Genomic DNA, 16,752 nt, shown 5'->3' on the forward strand with positions numbered 1-16,752 from the left:
GAAAACTTCATGCTCTGAGCGGTTTTGGCGCTTTTTCTTTCTCTAGAAGCTTCTATGCGGAGGCTAATAACAGGTGCACCACTGTTTTTGTCACGTGTAACCATTGTGGCGCCCTGCATTACGGTTTCCTGTTTACCTCAGGTTTTTGGTAAACATGAGACATTTGTGCCTCCTCCCTGCGCCATTGATAACTGCACTGGGCGCCTTTACTTGTAGCTGCTCCCCGCCCGCAGGACACCGCCGGCATCAGCACCACAGCCTGCACCGGCCGGCACTGAGCGGTCACGTGTCCTCCCTCACTGCAGCAGCATAGCTCCTCCCCCTCAGTGTGTCAGTGACGAGGGGCGTGTCCATTATGTTCCCACTCCCAATGTGTACGCAGCTCAGTAGCCCCGCCCACAACCACGCTCTTGCATAGATCACGTGCTGATCCCCTCCAGTAGCGGCAGTGACTGCAGAGGGAGGGAGGAGCCACCACAGCATGCACATGGAGCGCCGCACACAGGCGGAGGACGCGGAAGGTACGGTTCAGCCGGCGTCAGTGCTGGCAGCCGAGCGCGATTTACATTACTGCGCATGTGTGAGATGCATGGTCAGAGGCTGTGCTGGGTTGCTGCTCAGGGTCAGATTTGGGGGATACACCCCAGGCTGGTGGTGATGAGGCTGAGCCTATATGTGCTCAGAGGGGTGGAGGGACCTCTGGTGCCTGATCACAGTGCAGCAACAGATGTACCCGGATCACCATGCCCATAGGTGGTCGGTAACCTAGGCAACAAGTAGCAAACAAATCATTATTTTCTTGAAAACAAGAGGCTTTGTAATAGGATAAGTTGGTTTTTACCTATAATAATCATTAATTGTGATATTGTACAACTAAGCTGTAAAATAAAAGTTTGGACAGTGTTATTTCTGTGGCCTGCAGCTTCTGCGGTGTCACCGCAGCCATCATGTCGCGGCTCTGATCTGGAGCAGCTTTGTGCCACTGGATTCTTTCCACTGTTTCCCTGCACAATCACTTAAAGGGGTTGTCCACTTTTCAAAAAGCTTTTTCGTATAGTGTTCCTCAGTAGTAATAATAATAAGCACGTGCTTTTCCCACCATCCCCTGGTCCAGCTCTTATCTGTGTCTGCTATCGCCAGTGCTGCAGCTGTTCAGTGAGCTCTACATCTGCAGAGCCACTGAGATTGATTGTCTGCAGCGTTATTGATGTGATGGATCCACTATTACAGCTGCAAAACTGAAGCCCCCCTGTAGTCTATCAAGTGAGACGGCTTTTTGCTTGCAAGATCAAGGGATTGTTCAAGGATATGGCGGGAAGACTCTGACCGCAACATATGCCGGAGTAATTCTGCAGCTTAGGCTACTTTCACACTTGTGTTGGACGGCTTCCGTTGCTATCCGCAGCCTTGAGGAATTACGGTAACCGTTGCAGGAATCCGTTATATTCCTCATAGACTTCTATTAGCTACGGATAGCAACGGATGGCCTTGCATTGCATCCGCCCCGTGGTGCATCAGTTGTTTTGTCGCTGACCGTCAGTGACCGTCGGGCGGATGGAACGCTGCATGTAGCGTTTTTCTGTGCTTGGCGGAGTGTCAAAAAAACGCAACCTGCAGGAATCCGTTGGCGTCCGTTGTTTTTATAATGGACGCCTATGGTGGCGGATTCCGTTAACGCAACCGTCTTTACACAACTGCGCATGCTCAGATGTGTAAAGTCAAGGAAAAAAAAACCTATAGCGGATTGCGTTATTTTGTACGATCTGTAGCATCCGTTGTGCCAATATATGCAACGCACCCATTGCATCCGTCACACAACGCAATGCTACGGATCCCGTCCAACGCAAGTGTGAAAGTAGCCTTACAGGCTAAAGAATATCATGTACACATCCTCCGTACACCCGCACACTCGGATCACAGGGCTTCGGTTAGAGACGCACACAATGACCGACCACCTAATGTCTGATTATTGCACAGAACGTCCTCGGATCCTAATCCATCTTCAGCAAGGAAAAGCCTTGGTATGGACAGCGGAGGACGCTCGCCGGATTCGGGAGGAGCACGCCCTAGTAGGAAACCTGGTGGGGGCGCTGGTGAGAAAACCAAGACAGAACACGCGGCTCGGCCTCCCAGTACAACTCCTGCCTGAAGAAGCCCGGCTACTGGTGGAAAATGGGGCCGCGAGACTAGTGCACCATCGCCTGGCGGAGCAAGAATCCTCCGAATGTGATGGATCCTCTGTGGTGCGTATAACGGTCTACCTGGAATTGTGTTGCGGTGATTAATATAGACCATAAATGGCGGTCTCTAAAGTTATGGGGTCGTTTACAGGGTGAAGCTGAGGTGTCAGCTGATGCAGATGAGAAGGAGACCTATGCACAGTTTCTGGATCAGAGCTATGCAGAGCAGTGGAAGCTGGCCTTACAGGACAAGAAGCGCACCCTGGAAAGCTTGTCAGAGCGGATCGCAGAAGGGAGAAGCAAGAGGAAAAGACATCGAGGTCAGCAGGAAGGTATGTGGGGGCAATAGGACCAATATCTGCCCGGATAATGCCCGTTATTAGTGGCATCTATGCCCAAACTTCAGTAGTTGTAGATAGTTTTCTATTGCCGGGGTCCTGTAGAGGAAAATCCTTTTAATGTCTGTGATGCCAGGTAAGGCTCTGTTCACATGTCGTCTTGTCATCTGTTTATTTGTAACTGATCCAGTGTTTAATAAACTAGATCCATTACAAATAAAGTAAAATGTGACTTACACTTTGGTTTCCATTTTTCATTCCATTCAGACCAATATTACTCTATGGAGCCGCTCCCATGTGCAATTTCAGTGCAGTATGCTGCGGGTGGAATCTGATTCGTTTTCACTGGCACCCATACAAGTCTATGGGTGCGAGAGAAACATCGCATTGCACCACTCGCATTACAGTGGAGTGCAGTGCGATATACGCATTAGCTGACAATGGAGGAGATAGGGAGATTAATCCCTCCTTCTCCTCTGCAGCTGTGCTCCAATCGCAGGATGGCATCACAGTGGGAGATGAGTGTCAAGCATTACCGCGAGTGCATCGCATATGTGGCCCCAGCCTAAAAGATCCATTATGTCTCTACACAATTACAGTTGTTCTTGGTATGAGCAGTGCTATAAAAAAATGGATCTAACAGAACAGATGACCATTAGTGATGAGCAGGCACTACTATGCTTGGGTGCTTGGTACTAGTGATGAGGGCGGTGGCCGTCGTGCTCGGTACTAGTGATGAGGGCAGTGGCCGCCGTGCTGGGTACTAGTGATGAGGGCGGTGGCCGCCGTGCTCGGTACTAGTGATGAGGGCGAGCGCCGCCGTCCTCGGTACTAGTGATGACGGCGAGCGCCGCCGTCCTCGGTACTAGTGATGAGGGCGAGCGCCGCCGTCCTCGGTACTAGTGATGAGGGCGAGCGCCGCCGTCCTCGGTACTAGTGATGAGGGCGAGCGCCGCCGTCCTCGGTACTAGTGATGAGGGCGAGCGCCGCCGTGCTCGGTACTAGTGATGAGGGCGAGCGCCGCCGTGCTCGGTACTAGTGATGAGGGCGGTGGCCGTCGTGCTCGGTACTAGTGATGAGGGCGGTGGCCGCCGTGCTCGGTACTAGTGATGAGGGCGGTGGCCGCCGTGCTCGGTACTAGTGATGAGGGCGGTGGCCGCTGTGCTCGGTACTAGTGATGAGGGCGAGCGCTGCTGTGCTCGGTACTAGTGATGAGGGCGGTGGCCGCCGTGCTCGATACTAGTGATGAGGGCGGTGGCCGCCGTGCTTGGTACAAGTGATGAGGGCGAGCGCCGCCGTGCTCTAGTGCTCGGTACTGGTAACAAGCAGTCGGATGCTCGGATGGGCGTGACTGGAGTACCAAGTATAATAGAAGTCAACGGGGAACTCAATCAATTTTCCAGAAAAATGCTCAAGTTTCTCATTGACTTCTATTCTACTCTGGCGCATGAGTCACGAGCGTCCGATTGCTTGTTACCAGTGCTGAGCATTGTCGTGCTCGCTCATCACTAATCACCATCCATTATGATCTGGGTCCCATAAACTTCAATGTGAAGAAAGCATCCGGTTGTTTTATTTATCCAGTTGAAGAGCGTATACGAGGCTGAAAAGACAAAACAGGAAGACGTTTTAGGATATCTCCATCCCCTTTTAAATGAATAGCTGTTTTTTATCATCCCAAAAATGGCAATAACTACATGTGAACAGAGCCATAAAGACATTTTAAAGTACAATGTCTCCAAATCAAACTTAATTTGATTTAGAAACACATGTTCATCACTAATCGGAGAAATGAAGTTTGGAAACTTGCTCTAGACAATTGCCTCACACATTTTTAATTTTTTTTTTGAGGGGTGTTCCATAGAAAACCACCTGAGTATCACAGCCACTATTTGTGTGTGCAGAGAGATGGAGGGTGGAAGTTACATCTTTTTTTTTTTTTTTTTTTAATCTCCATAACTGTCAAGTATCACCCTTCCCCAGCATTGGTGACAAATAGTCACGCGGTGGAGGCCGTGTCACCACCAATCCTCAGAATGAGGGTCCCTTCCTCAGGATTGAGTGTAGATGAGAGTCCACCGCTCAGTTATCTCAGTGGGTCCATGAGACCTTAATGGAGCGGCAGCGTTCCTGTGTGCTTCATCATGGATGTAGTGAGGCGGAATGGGGGATCAAGATCCGCGGTGTACTGATTGGTCGGGAGCAAAAATTTATAGGAAAATCCCTTCAGTGTACAATCCTGTCTATAGTGATTACAGAAGAAGCAATGGAGTCGTCCTCTCCGGCTCCTATCAAAGAGCTGCTAAATCTAGAAGAGACCTTCCACTTTCCGAAGGAAGCCATGATGGTGCAGATTCCTACTGCTCAGCTGCGTCCTGGTGATGAAGAAGAGGTGGATATACAGGAGGCCTCCCCACAATGGCCATACGCTGGCCAAAAGAGTCATGAAGCACGCTATAAGGTTTTCCGGGATCTTTGGCAGAAGGGCTACTACCTCACCAATGGTGGCAAGTTTGGAGGAGACTTTCTTGTTTATCCAGGTATCCGATTCCTCTCAGTACTATATTCTTTGTTACTTGTCTACTTTTTAGCGTTTAACGTCCTAACAACCAATGATGTACATTCCCGTCACATCGCAGTAGGCTATGGCGTGAATAAGGATCTTAGCTGGCTTTATATGGGGATGATGGCTGTGTTACATAGCTGTCATCCGCCTGTAACTGCAGTGACCGGAGTGCGCTTAGACGCAGCAGTTAACCATTTAAATGCCAAGGTACCGTATTTTTTGGTTTATAAGACGCACCCCAAATTCAGAGCAAAAAAGGTGAAAAAAAAATATGGGGTACAATCCGGTGGTGTCTTACCGGAGGGGGAGTCACAGGAGTCAGGGGCAATGGGTGTCCCAGAAACTGTAGGTTGTGCTGCGGCGGAGGCTGGGGCAACCATGCTAGTGCTGGGGCAGCCATGCTGGGGCTCGGGCTGTGAGCAGTCAGGGCTTCAAAGAAATGGTGCTTGGAGCTCAATGGCAAGCCAAGATCTCATCTGCGCAAGCACCACCTCTAGGCGCTGTTTTCCTTAAGTCCACTGCTGGGAGATCAATGGGCTGACTGGGCTGGTGCTGCAGCGGCGGCTGTGCGGGGTCTGTGGCGGCTGTGCGGGGCCTGCGGCGGCTGGTGCTTGGACGGCTGTATGGGGCCTGCGGCGGCCAGTGCTGGGGTGGCTGTGTGGGGCCTGCGGCGGTCGGTGCTGGGGCGGCTGTGCGGGGCCTGCGGCGGCCAGTGCTTGGGCGGCTGTGCGGGGCCTGCGGCGGCCAGTGCTGGGGCGGTTGTGTGGGGCCTGCGGCGGCCGGTGCTGGGGCGGCTGTGCAGGGCCTGCGGCGGCCTGTACTGGGGCGGTTGTGCAGGGGGTGAGGACTTCAAAAAATGCCGCCCGGAGTCGGTGCGTGTGCAGATGGAGCTCTTGGCTCAAATTCTCATCTGCGCACGCACAGCCTGGTGCCCTTTACAAGCCATTTGTGTACAATTTTAATACTAAGCAATCACCCCCTCCATGGAGTGGCAGCGTTTGAGTGGCGGCTCCATTAGTGTTTTGCACCTGTTGCTTCCATTCTTATTAATTACGGTAGTTTTGCTGCATCCTGTGAGTGCATTTGTTCCTAGGTAAACATTGGGGGACTTTTGTTACTGTGAATTTTTCTGTAATATTTTTGGGGAAAATGTAATTCCTGTTTTTGTGGTGTTCTTGGATCCGGAGCCTGCTCTCTTCCGTCCATTGCTGTCCTCTTTCCCAGCCCCATGTGCATAATGTGTCCTACCTCATCCACAGAGGCCTTTATGATGCTCCTGCACATGCGCACTTTGACCTGCCCTGCTAAGGACAGAGCTAAGTACTATAATGCGCAGGCGCAAGGAAGGTCAAAGACCGCAAGGAGGGACCAGTCTTCTACCCGGCCTCCGAGCAGCCGCATGTTGTGCAGGTCTCGTCTAAGGGTACTTTCACACTTGCTTTTTTTTTCCTTCCGTCACAATCCGCCCTTTTGGAAAACAGCGGAATCCGTTAACGGATTCCGCTGTTTCCCATAGACTTGTATGGATGACTGATTGTGCCAAAAGTACCTGCGTTGCTTCCGCTGGCCGACGCTGCGTTGCGTCCGCCGGGCGGAAGGAACGCAGCATGTAACGTTTTTCAGTGGCGGAATCCTCTATTTTTCACTGCGCATGCTCATCTTTTTTTCTTTTTTTTTTTATCACAAACTTTATTTTGTCTCTAGGTGGCCGAACGTTCAGCTGAGCGCTGGCCACCGACATGTGAGAGCTCTCAGCTGAGCGCCCGGCCGCCGGCATGTGAGAGCTCTCAGCTGAGCGCCCGGCCGCCGGCATGTGAGAGCTCTCAGCTGAGCGCCCGGCCGCCGACATGTGAGAGCGATCAGCTGAGCGCCCGGCCGCCGGCATGTGAGAGCGATCAGCTGAGCGCCCGGCCGCCGGCATGTGAGAGCTCTCAGCTGAGCGCCCGGCCGCCGGCATGTGAGAGCGATCAGCTGAGCGCCCGGCCGCCGGCATGTGAGAGCGATCAGCTGAGCGCCCGGCCGCCGGCATGTGAGAGCGATCAGCTGAGCGCCCGGCCGCCGGCATGTGAGAGCGATCAGCTGAGCGCCCGGCCGCCGGCATGTGAGAGCGATCAGCTGAGCGCCCGGCCGCCGGCATGTGAGAGCGATCAGCTGAGCGCCCGGCCGCCGGCATGTGAGAGCGATCAGCTGAGCGCCCGGCCGCCGGCATGTGAGAGCGATCAGCTGAGCGCCCGGCCGCCGGCATGTGAGAGCGATCAGCTGAGCGCCCGGCCGCCGGCATGTGAGAGCGATCAGCTGAGCGCCCCGGCCGCCGGCATGTGAGAGCGATCAGCTGAGCGCCCCGGCCGCCGGCATGTGAGAGCGATCAGCTGAGCGCCCGGCCGCCGGCATGTGAGAGCGATCAGCTGAGCGCCCGGCCGCCGGCATGTGAGAGCTCTAAGATGAGCGGCCGGCAGCTGGCATGTGAGAGCTCTAAGATGAGCGGCCGGCAGCTGGCATGTGAGAGCTCTCAGCTGAGCGCCCGGCCACCGGCATGTGAGAGCTCTCAGCGCCCGGCCGCCGGCATGTGAGAGCTTTCAGCTGAGCAGCCGGCATGTGAGAGTGCTCAGCTGAGCAGCCGGCATGTGAGAGCTCTCAGCTGAGCGCCCGGCACAGCCGGCATATGAGAGCGCTCAGCTGAGCGCCTGGCAGCCGGCATGTGAGAGCGATCAGCTGAGCAGCCGGCATGTGAGAGCTCTCAGCGCCCGGCCGCCGGCATGTGAGAGCTCTCAGCGCCCGGCCGCCGGCATGTGAGAGCTCTCAGCGCCCGGCCGCCGGCATGTGAGAGCGCTCAGCTGAGCAGCCGGCATGTGAGAGCGCTCAGCTGAGCAGCCGGCATGTGAGAGCGCTCAGCTGAGCAGCCGGCATGTGAGAGCGCTCAGCTGAGCAGCCGGCATGTGAGAGCGCTCAGCTGAGCAGCCGGCATGTGAGAGCGCTCAGCTGAGCAGCCGGCATGTGAGAGCGCTCAGCTGAGCAGCCGGCATGTGAGAGCGCTCAGCTGAGCAGCCGGCATGTGAGAGCGCTCAGCTGAGCAGCCGGCATGTGAGAGCGCTCAGCTGAGCAGCCGGCATGTGAGAGCGCTCAGCTGAGCAGCCGGCATGTGAGAGCGCTCAGCTGAGCGCCCGGCAGCCCGCATGTGAGAGCTCTCAGCTGAGCAGCCGGCATGTCAGAGCTCTCAGCTGAGCGCCCGGCATGTGAGAGCTCTCAACTGAGCGCCCGGCAGCCGGCATGTGAGAGCTCTCAGCTGAGCGCCCGGCAGCCGGCATGTGAGAGCTCTCAGCTGAGCGCCCGGCAGCCGGCATGTGAGAGCTCTCAGCTGAGCAGCCGGCATGTGAGAGCTCTCAGCTGAGCGCCCGGCAGCCGGCATGTGAGAGCTCTCAGCTGAGCGCCCGGCAGCCGGCATGTGAGAGCTCTCAGCTGAGCGCCCGGCAGACGGCATGTGAGAGCTCTCAGCTGAGCGCCCGGCCGCCGGCATGTGAGAGCTCTCAGCTGAGCGCCCGGCAGCCGACATGTGAGAGCTCTCAGCTGAGCAGCCGGCATGTGAGAGCTCTCAGCTGAGCGCCCGGCAGCCGGCATGTGAGAGCTCTCAGCTGAGCAGCCGGCATGTGAGAGCTCTCAGCTGAGCAGCCGGCATGTGAGAGCTCTCAGCTGAGCAGCCGGCATGTGAGAGCTCTCAGCTGAGCGCCCGGCATGTGAGAGCTCTCAACTGAGCGCCTGGCAGCCGGCATGTGAGAGCTCTCAGCTGAGCGCCCGGCAGCCGGCATGTGAGAGCTCTCAGCTGAGCAGCCGGCATGTGAGAGCTCTCAGCTGAGCAGCCGGCATGTGAGAGCTCTCAGCTGAGCGCCCGGCAGCCGGCATGTGAGAGCTCTCAGCTGAGCGCCTGGCAGCCGGCATGTGAGAGCTCTCAGCTGAGCGCCCGGCAGACGGCATGTGAGAGCTCTCAGCTGAGCGCCCGGCAGCCAGCATGTGAGAGCTCTCAGCTGAGCGCCCGGACGCCGGGTGATCAGTTGATCGTTCACAATAGTCTGCTGCCGGTAAAACTGTCAAGAAGAAAAAAAAAAAGCTTTCCGTTGTTTTTTACAATCCGTTGCGCCATTATATGCAACGCATCCGTTGCATCCGTCACACAACGCAATGCAACGGATGCCGTTCAACGCAAGTGTGAAACTAGCCTAAGGATGTGTTCAAAGTGAGGTTTTATTTGATCAGAAACTCTCCAAAAATCTCCAAGCTTTCCGTGTTTTCCCCGCCCACCGGCTGTCCTCTCAGCTGTGATTGGTCCTGGCTGACGTGCCCCCCCGGCCAGTGACAGTCTCTGCCGCGGTCATCGCTTATCGCGGCTCAGTAATAGGCTGCACTCAGAGCGGGCAGTCTTCTCTATGGCTGCTCGCTCTGATATGTAGCAGTGCTGGATGTGTCGGCATGGGACTTCCCCTGTGGATTACGTCGGAGCTGCAGGATGTTTGGGCTTAATAAAGAGGTGAAGCAGGGTGAGTTTTGTACTTTATTTCAAATAAAGGATTGTTCTCTGTATCTGTGTTGTTTTACTGTCACTTACAGGTTAGTGAGATGCAGGTATCTGATAGACGCCTGTGCCATCACAACCTAGGGTTTAGCAGCAGCTGTGTGCCACTATTAACCCCTGCTATTACCCCAACTGGCACCGCATCATGCCTGCGGGATGAGCCGGTATCGTACACCGGTATTGTCACATCTAATAGATGCGGCAATACCGGGCGGCTGCGGGCTGAGGATATACCAGCCCTCAGCTGGCGTTATCTTGGCTGGGGATGAAAATTAGAATCACACATGCGAGGGGCTCATGCGAGTCTGCCATGGCAGCACCCGGCAAAGCCTCGCACGTGTGACTCTGGCCACTGGATACAGAGCACAGATACAGCGCGACAGCTGGGGCTGCAGCCGCGCGCTAACTGTGCTGCCAAGTGTTTATTTTAAACACCGTGTACTGACCGACAGACTGTACTGCTTTCCCCGCCCACCGGCCGTCCTGGTGCCTGTGATTGGTTGCAGTTAGCTGACACGCTGCCACTCAGGGTGGGGGCGCGTCTAGCTGCAACCAACATGCGCCAGTGGGCGGGGAAAATGATGATTATTGAATTGCCGGCTCCGGAAGCTAACAGCGTGACCCGGAAGGAGTGTGCCGCCATGACAGTGCCTCGGTGAGTATGCCGTGCTCGCTCCTAGCCCCTCCACAAACGTTTTTAACCTCCAGATTCCGGTCCCCATTGACTTATAAGGGCACCGGATTCCGGAGCGGATCGGACTTTTATTTAAATCTGGCAGTGATCCGCCGGTCCCGGATTATTGGCCGTCCGATCAACTCTAGTCATTATCAAAATTCTGAGGTAAAGTCTGTGTTCAGTGAAGCCTTTCTCATTACTGAGATAGGAGATGGCAGTCGGTGCTGATGAGTGTCTATGTAGATAGAAGAGGGAGCAGGTTGCAGAGCTCGGACCCTCGCTCTTCCCCCTCGGACCCTCGCTCTTCCCCCCTCGGACCCTCGCTCTTCCCCCCTCGGACCCTCGCTCTTCCCCCTCGGACCCTCGCTCTTCCCCCTCGGACCCTCGCTCTTCCCCCTCGGACCCTCGCTCCTTCCCCTCGGACCTTTTCTTGGCCCCTCCCTCGGCCATTCTCGCTCCCCATCGCAACCCTCCCCCCCCTCTCGCGACCTCCCCCTCTCGCGACCCTCCCCATCGCAACCCTCCCCCTCTCGTGACCCCCCCCTCCCCCTCTCGTGACCACACCCCCCCTCTCGCGACCTCCCCCTCTCCCGACCCCCTCTCCATAGAATCTCATCAGCACCAACTGCCATGTCCTATCTCTGTGATGGAAATGTCTTTACTGGTTTTACCTCAGAATTATTTATGATAAGGATTGATCCATTGTGGCAGAGAAAGAAGCAGATTTCTCTGGTAAGATATATTATGGAGATGCTTATTTTCATGTGTACTATTGCTTTCTTAAATAATTTAAAATGCTGGTTATGTTTTAACCCCTTAGTGACGGAGCTAATTTTCATCTTAATGACCAGACCAAATTTTGCACTTCTGACCAGTGTCACTTCATGAGGTTATAACTCTGGAACGCTTCAACGGATCCTGGTGATTCTGAGATTGTTTTTTCGTCACATATTGGACTTCATGTTAGTACCAAATTTAGGACAATATTTTTTGCGTTTATTTATGAAAAAAATTGAATATTGGCAAAAATTTTGAAAATTTAGCAATTTTCAACTTTTGAATTTGTATACCGTTAAACCAGAGATTTCTGTGACACAAAATAGTTAATAAATAACATTTCCCACTTGTCTACTTTACATCAGCACAATTTTGGAAACAAATTTTTTTTTTTTTTTAGGAAGTTAGAGGAGTTCAAAGTTTATCAGCGATTTCTCATTTTTACATCAAAATTTACAAAACCATTTTTTTAGGGACCACATCACATTTGAAGTGACTTCGATAGGCCTAGATGACAGAAAATACCCAAAAGTGACACCATTCTAAAAACTGCACCCCCCAAAGTACTCAAAACCACATTCAAGAAGTTTATTAACCCTTCAGGTGCTTCACATGAACAAAAGCAATGTGGAATGAAAAAAAGCAAAAATTAAATTTTACCTAAAAATGTTGCTCTAACCCAAATTTATTCACTTTTAGAAGAAATAACACAACAAAATGGACCCCAAAACTTGTTCCCCACTTTCTTATGAGCGCGCCGATACCCCACATGTGGTCAGAAACCTCTGTTTGGACAAATGGGAGGGCTCGGAACAGAAGGAGCAATATTTGAATTTTGGGAAGCAAATTTGGCTGAAATAGATTGCGGGCACCATGTTGCATTTACAGGTCCGCTAAGGTACCTAAACAGAAGAAACCCCTCACAAGTGACACCATTTTGGAAACTAGACCCCTCAAGGCTTCTATCTAGGGGTATAGTGAGCATTTTAGATCCACAGGTACTTCACAGATTTTGTTAACGTTACGTTGTCATATTGAAAATTTTAATAATTTTCTCACAAATGTTGCTTTAGCATCAATTTTCTCACATTTTCAGGAGGTAATTCCAAAAATTTGACCTCAAGGTTTGTTAACCACTTTTTTATAAGCGCGGTGATACCTCACATGTGGTCTGAAACCTTTGTTTGGACAAATTGGAGGGCTTGGAACGAAAGGAGCAATATTTGAATTTTGGAAAGGAAATTTGGCTGAAAAAGATTGCGGGCACCATGTCACATTTGGAGGACCCCTAAGGTACCTAAACAGCAGAAACCCCGCACAAGTGACCCCATTTTGGAAACTAGGCCCCTCAAGGAATTTATCCAGATGTTTGGTGAGTACCCTGAACCCTCAGGTGCTTCACAGAATTTTATAACGTTGAGCCATGAAAAAAAAAAATAAAATTTTACCACAAAATTGTTATTTCAACCAGGTAGCTTTTTTTTTTACAAGAGTAAAAGGAAAAAATTCAGCATAACATTTATTGTGCAATTTCTCCTGAGTTTGGCGATACCTTATATGTGGTGGAAATCAACTGTTTGGGCGCACAGCAGGGCTCGGAAGGGAAGGAGTGCCATTTGACTGCAAAATTGGCTGGAATGAATAGCGGACGCCAGGTTGCATTTGGAGAGCCCCTGAGGTGCCTAAACAGTGGAGGTCCCCCACAAGTGACTCCATTCTGGAAACAAGACACCTCAAGGCTTTTATCTAGGTGTATAGTGAGCAGTTTGAATCCACGAGTACTTCTCAGAATTTGATAAGCTTAGGTTGCCATATTGAAACTTTTCATTTTTTTCACAAAAATGTTGCTTCAGCATCAAATTTCTTACTTTTTCAAGAGACAACAACAAACCGTGGACCCAACAGGTTGTTATCCAATGTCTTATGAGCACAGGGATACCCCACATGTGGCCAAAAACCTCTGTTTGGATAAATAGGAGGGCTTGGAATGGAAGGAGCACCATTTGAATTCTGGAAAAGTTGAAATAAATTGCGGGCACCATGTCACATTTGCAGGGCCCCTTGGGTACCTATACAGCAGAAACCCCCCACAAGTGACCCCATTTTGGAAACTGGATTTTATTCAGGAGTATAGTAAGCATTTTGAATCCACAGGTACTTCACAAAAATGTTGCTGTAGCAACAAATGTCTCACTTTTAGGCTATGTGGCCATGATCCAGCGACATGGCGTCTAGTACACAGTGTCAGCCTTCCTGCAGAGATGCGAGTGTTGTCCACGGGAGAACGCATCTGCCCATGCCCACGATTTGGTTTCAGGCTGCTGTGGAGCTCTATGCTACCTGCAGAGAACACTCTTGTCTCTGCAGCATAAATTGACATGCTGAGGCTCTGGAAGCTGCACCACAGGTCAGTGTATGCTGCGGAGAAAAGAAGCACATTGGGCAAGCACATTAGGCATGGGATTTCTAAAAATCCTTCCACTGTGCTTCTACTGCACAACGCAGCATTATGGACACAGGGAAAACACTCTGCGCCCAAAACGCTGCAAACCCTGATTGTGGGCACATAGCCTAAAATGCTACAATGGATGAATGGATAGATGTCAAACATATATAACGTCCCACCCCCTGCATATTCTAAGCTGGCGCCCTTTAGTGCCTTTTCATGTGGCACTAAAGGGCGCCTAGCCTTGTATTTAGCCCCCCAAAAAATTAATAATTAAAATAAACGACGTGGGGCCCCCCTATTTTTGATAGCCAGCTAGGGTAAAGCAGACCGCTGTAGCCTGCAAACCACAGCTGACAGCTTCACCTTGTCTGGTGATCAATTTGGAGGGCTCCCCAGGCGTTTTTTTAAAAAAAAAAACAAAAAAACCTGGGGTCCCCCCCAAATTAGATCACCAGCCAAGGTGAAGCGGACAGCTGGGGTCTGGTATTCTCAGGGTGGGAAGAGCCATGGTTATTGGACTCTTCCCAGCCTAAAAATAGCAGGCCGCAGCCGCCCCAGAAGTGGCGCATCCATTAGATGCGCCAATCCTGGCGCTTCACCCCAGCTCATCCCGCGCCCTGGTGCGGTGGCAGACGGGGTAATATATGGGGTTGATACCAGCTGTAATGTCACCTGGCATCAAGGCCTGGGGTTAGTGATGTCACGGCATCTGAATAGATACCCGACATCACGAACCCAGTCAGTAATAGAAAAAAATAAAGACAAAAAAAAAATTTATTTGAAAAAACACTCCCCGAAACATTCCTCTTTCGCCAATTTATTGAAAATAAAGAAATTCCCGTCGCTGTAATCCATTTTGGAGGTCCCACGCTGACTCTGGATCTTCTAGAATATGGGGGGCACGTTCAGGGAACGTATCCCCCATTTTCTGGAAGAGCAAGCTCTCCATGAGCAGTGTGGGTGCAGTAATCTGAGAATACTGCACTCACACTGCCCCGGTCCAACTTAGGGCAGAGTGACCTGCAGTAACCTCATTCCAGAATATGAGGGGCACGCTCACAGAATGTAGCCCCCATTTTCTGGAACAGCAGTCTCTCCATGTGAGGAGTGTGGCTGCAGATTACTGCACTCACTCTCCCCCGGTCCACAGTGGAGCAGCCTGTGCAGCAGCGACGTCAGTGTCCCTGCTTGCAGGGATCCAGCTGACAGCCGCTGTCTGCGCATGCGCCGCCAGCATTCAAGAAGGAGGCGGCGTGATCGTGGGACGGATCACCAGACAGGTAACGTAAGACCGGGGGCTGGGGGGGGTGACGGGGGGTGACCTAGCGGGACCTGGGGACACCTTTCTGTCGCATGCGCCGGCGGCAGTTTTCTGTGCGCTTCGGCGCCATTTTGACTGCTCCGGAGGGGGGGTAGGGGTGGGGGGGGACTCTCCGGTACCGGGGGCTTTGGGGGCACTAGGGGTTTAGATTTCTTTCTCATCTGACATGTTTGATCATGTCAGATGAAAAAGAAATCAGTTTTACCGGCCATTTCTTTTTTTTTTTTATGTGACCGTCGGTATAAGGTGTATACCGGCGATCGCATTATCGGGGTCCAAAAAAAACACCCCGATTCATAATCTGGGGGGTCTCAGCTACCCCCGGTAGCTGAAACCCCCGAGATTTTCGGTCGCTGGGGGGCGCTACAGGGTTTTTTCGGGCCGCTGCTTTAAAGCGGCGGAACAGAATAAGTACCCTGTTTTGCCGCCGCTTTAAGTCGTACGGCCGTCGTTATGAGGTTAAGAGCGGGAAATACCTGTAGAATGGCCAATTTATTTATTTATTTATTTTAACCCATTCAGTGTCTTTAGAAACCTGAACATACAGATGCTTCTATTCACTCTTCTGGGTACTTCTTCAGCCAGGATCTGGAGGGCATCTTCTGGAGACCCACTTGGTGGTGACCTTGGGCTCGGTGTCACCCACACACTGATGCAAGGTTGCATAATGGCACCTGTGGATGTAAAGTGGTGGGTGACGCTTTTACAATTTTTGAGGTGTCTGCCTATGGATCCTAGCAGGGAGCGTTACATTGTATCACACGGGTTATCTGGCCTTGTAGCTGTGACTGCAGGATTAGAATGGATGTAGCGGATCATAGACTCCTTGTGTAACCACGCGCACGTTTTGTCTGCAGGAGATCCCATGCGCTTCCATGCACATTACATCGCTATCTGCCTTCCAGAAGACGAGGACATTGCGCTGAGTGACATCATCACTGCGGGACGCCTGGGCACAAATGTGAAGAAGACCGTTCTGCTGTGCTCCGCCAACCACGAGGGACGGGTGACGTACACGTCTCTACAGTGGGCAGGACTGCAGTGAGGCCACACCAAGCCACTGGACTGGGCACGTTCTCCACATCCCAAAGCCAAGCTGTCAGGTGGATGCTTGGTTTGGACAGAAGGCAATGACGAAGGCGCTTCTGAAAAAAAAAACCTGTGGTTTATCTGAGGAATCTGTCAGCGGGAAACTAGAAGTCCCATGGATATATCGCCATATCTAATCAATGGCAACGTCTCGACCCAACATGACGTTTCTCATGTTTATTTTTCTGTGTAATGCAAAGAATTAAAGCTTGTTATACAGTGTGTCCACCCATATCCTGTCCACCGCCATTAACTTGAGAACGGCAGCAGCTATAGGCATAGAAGTGTTGTCTAGGTATAGTAAAGTATCCATGCGCTACGCAATTAAACCACCTATAGCGCCACCTGGTGGAAAACAACAGAGTCTGCATTTTTATCTCAAAAACGGAACGAGATACAGAAAAAAAGTGAATTACAAAGTTATAGGGCATCATCAATCGACACCTTGCATACAGAAATGCTATGATTAGAAAGTGTAAACCTTACAAGGCTGCGGACGTGAAGCGATACCTCATGGAGACCTTCCTACAAGTCATTGGGTATGGTGGCTGTGTGGAGTGGCCTCCACGCTCACCTGACCTGACCCCATTGGGTTTCTTTCTGTGAGGTGACATCAAACAGCAGGTGTATGCGACCCCTCCACCAACATTGCAGGACCTACGACGACGTATCACAGATGCTTGTGTAAACGTGTCACCTACCATATTGCACAGCGTGCAGCAAGATACAGTATGCTGTGCAGAGTCCAGATGTGCATTGCAGCTGACGGGGGCCACTTTGAGCATCAAAGTT

At 52.0% G+C, this 16,752-nt stretch overlaps 1 protein-coding gene across 2 annotated transcripts; it reads left to right on the forward strand.

The window, feature by feature from the left end:
- The first annotated feature begins 437 nt into the window (after positions 1–437).
- TSEN34 (tRNA splicing endonuclease subunit 34) lies at positions 438–16,214 on the forward strand. 2 transcript variants are annotated; one of them, XM_075329278.1, is made up of 5 exons: positions 438–521; positions 1,978–2,243; positions 2,332–2,512; positions 4,768–5,058; positions 15,729–16,214. In XM_075329278.1, exons 1-5 carry the CDS (start codon positions 482–484, stop codon positions 15,914–15,916), a joined length of 966 nt encoding a protein of 321 aa, XP_075185393.1. In that variant the 5' UTR covers positions 438–481; the 3' UTR covers positions 15,917–16,214. The 2 variants fall into 2 exon arrangements, with proteins under 2 accessions (XP_075185393.1, XP_075185394.1); XM_075329279.1 differs by having other exon boundaries at positions 4,777–5,058.
- Positions 16,215–16,752: the final 538 nt, after the last annotated feature.

This window comes from Anomaloglossus baeobatrachus, chromosome 11, assembly GCF_048569485.1.
Source record: "Anomaloglossus baeobatrachus isolate aAnoBae1 chromosome 11, aAnoBae1.hap1, whole genome shotgun sequence".
In the NCBI taxonomy this organism is placed as follows: Eukaryota; Metazoa; Chordata; class Amphibia; order Anura; family Aromobatidae; genus Anomaloglossus; species Anomaloglossus baeobatrachus.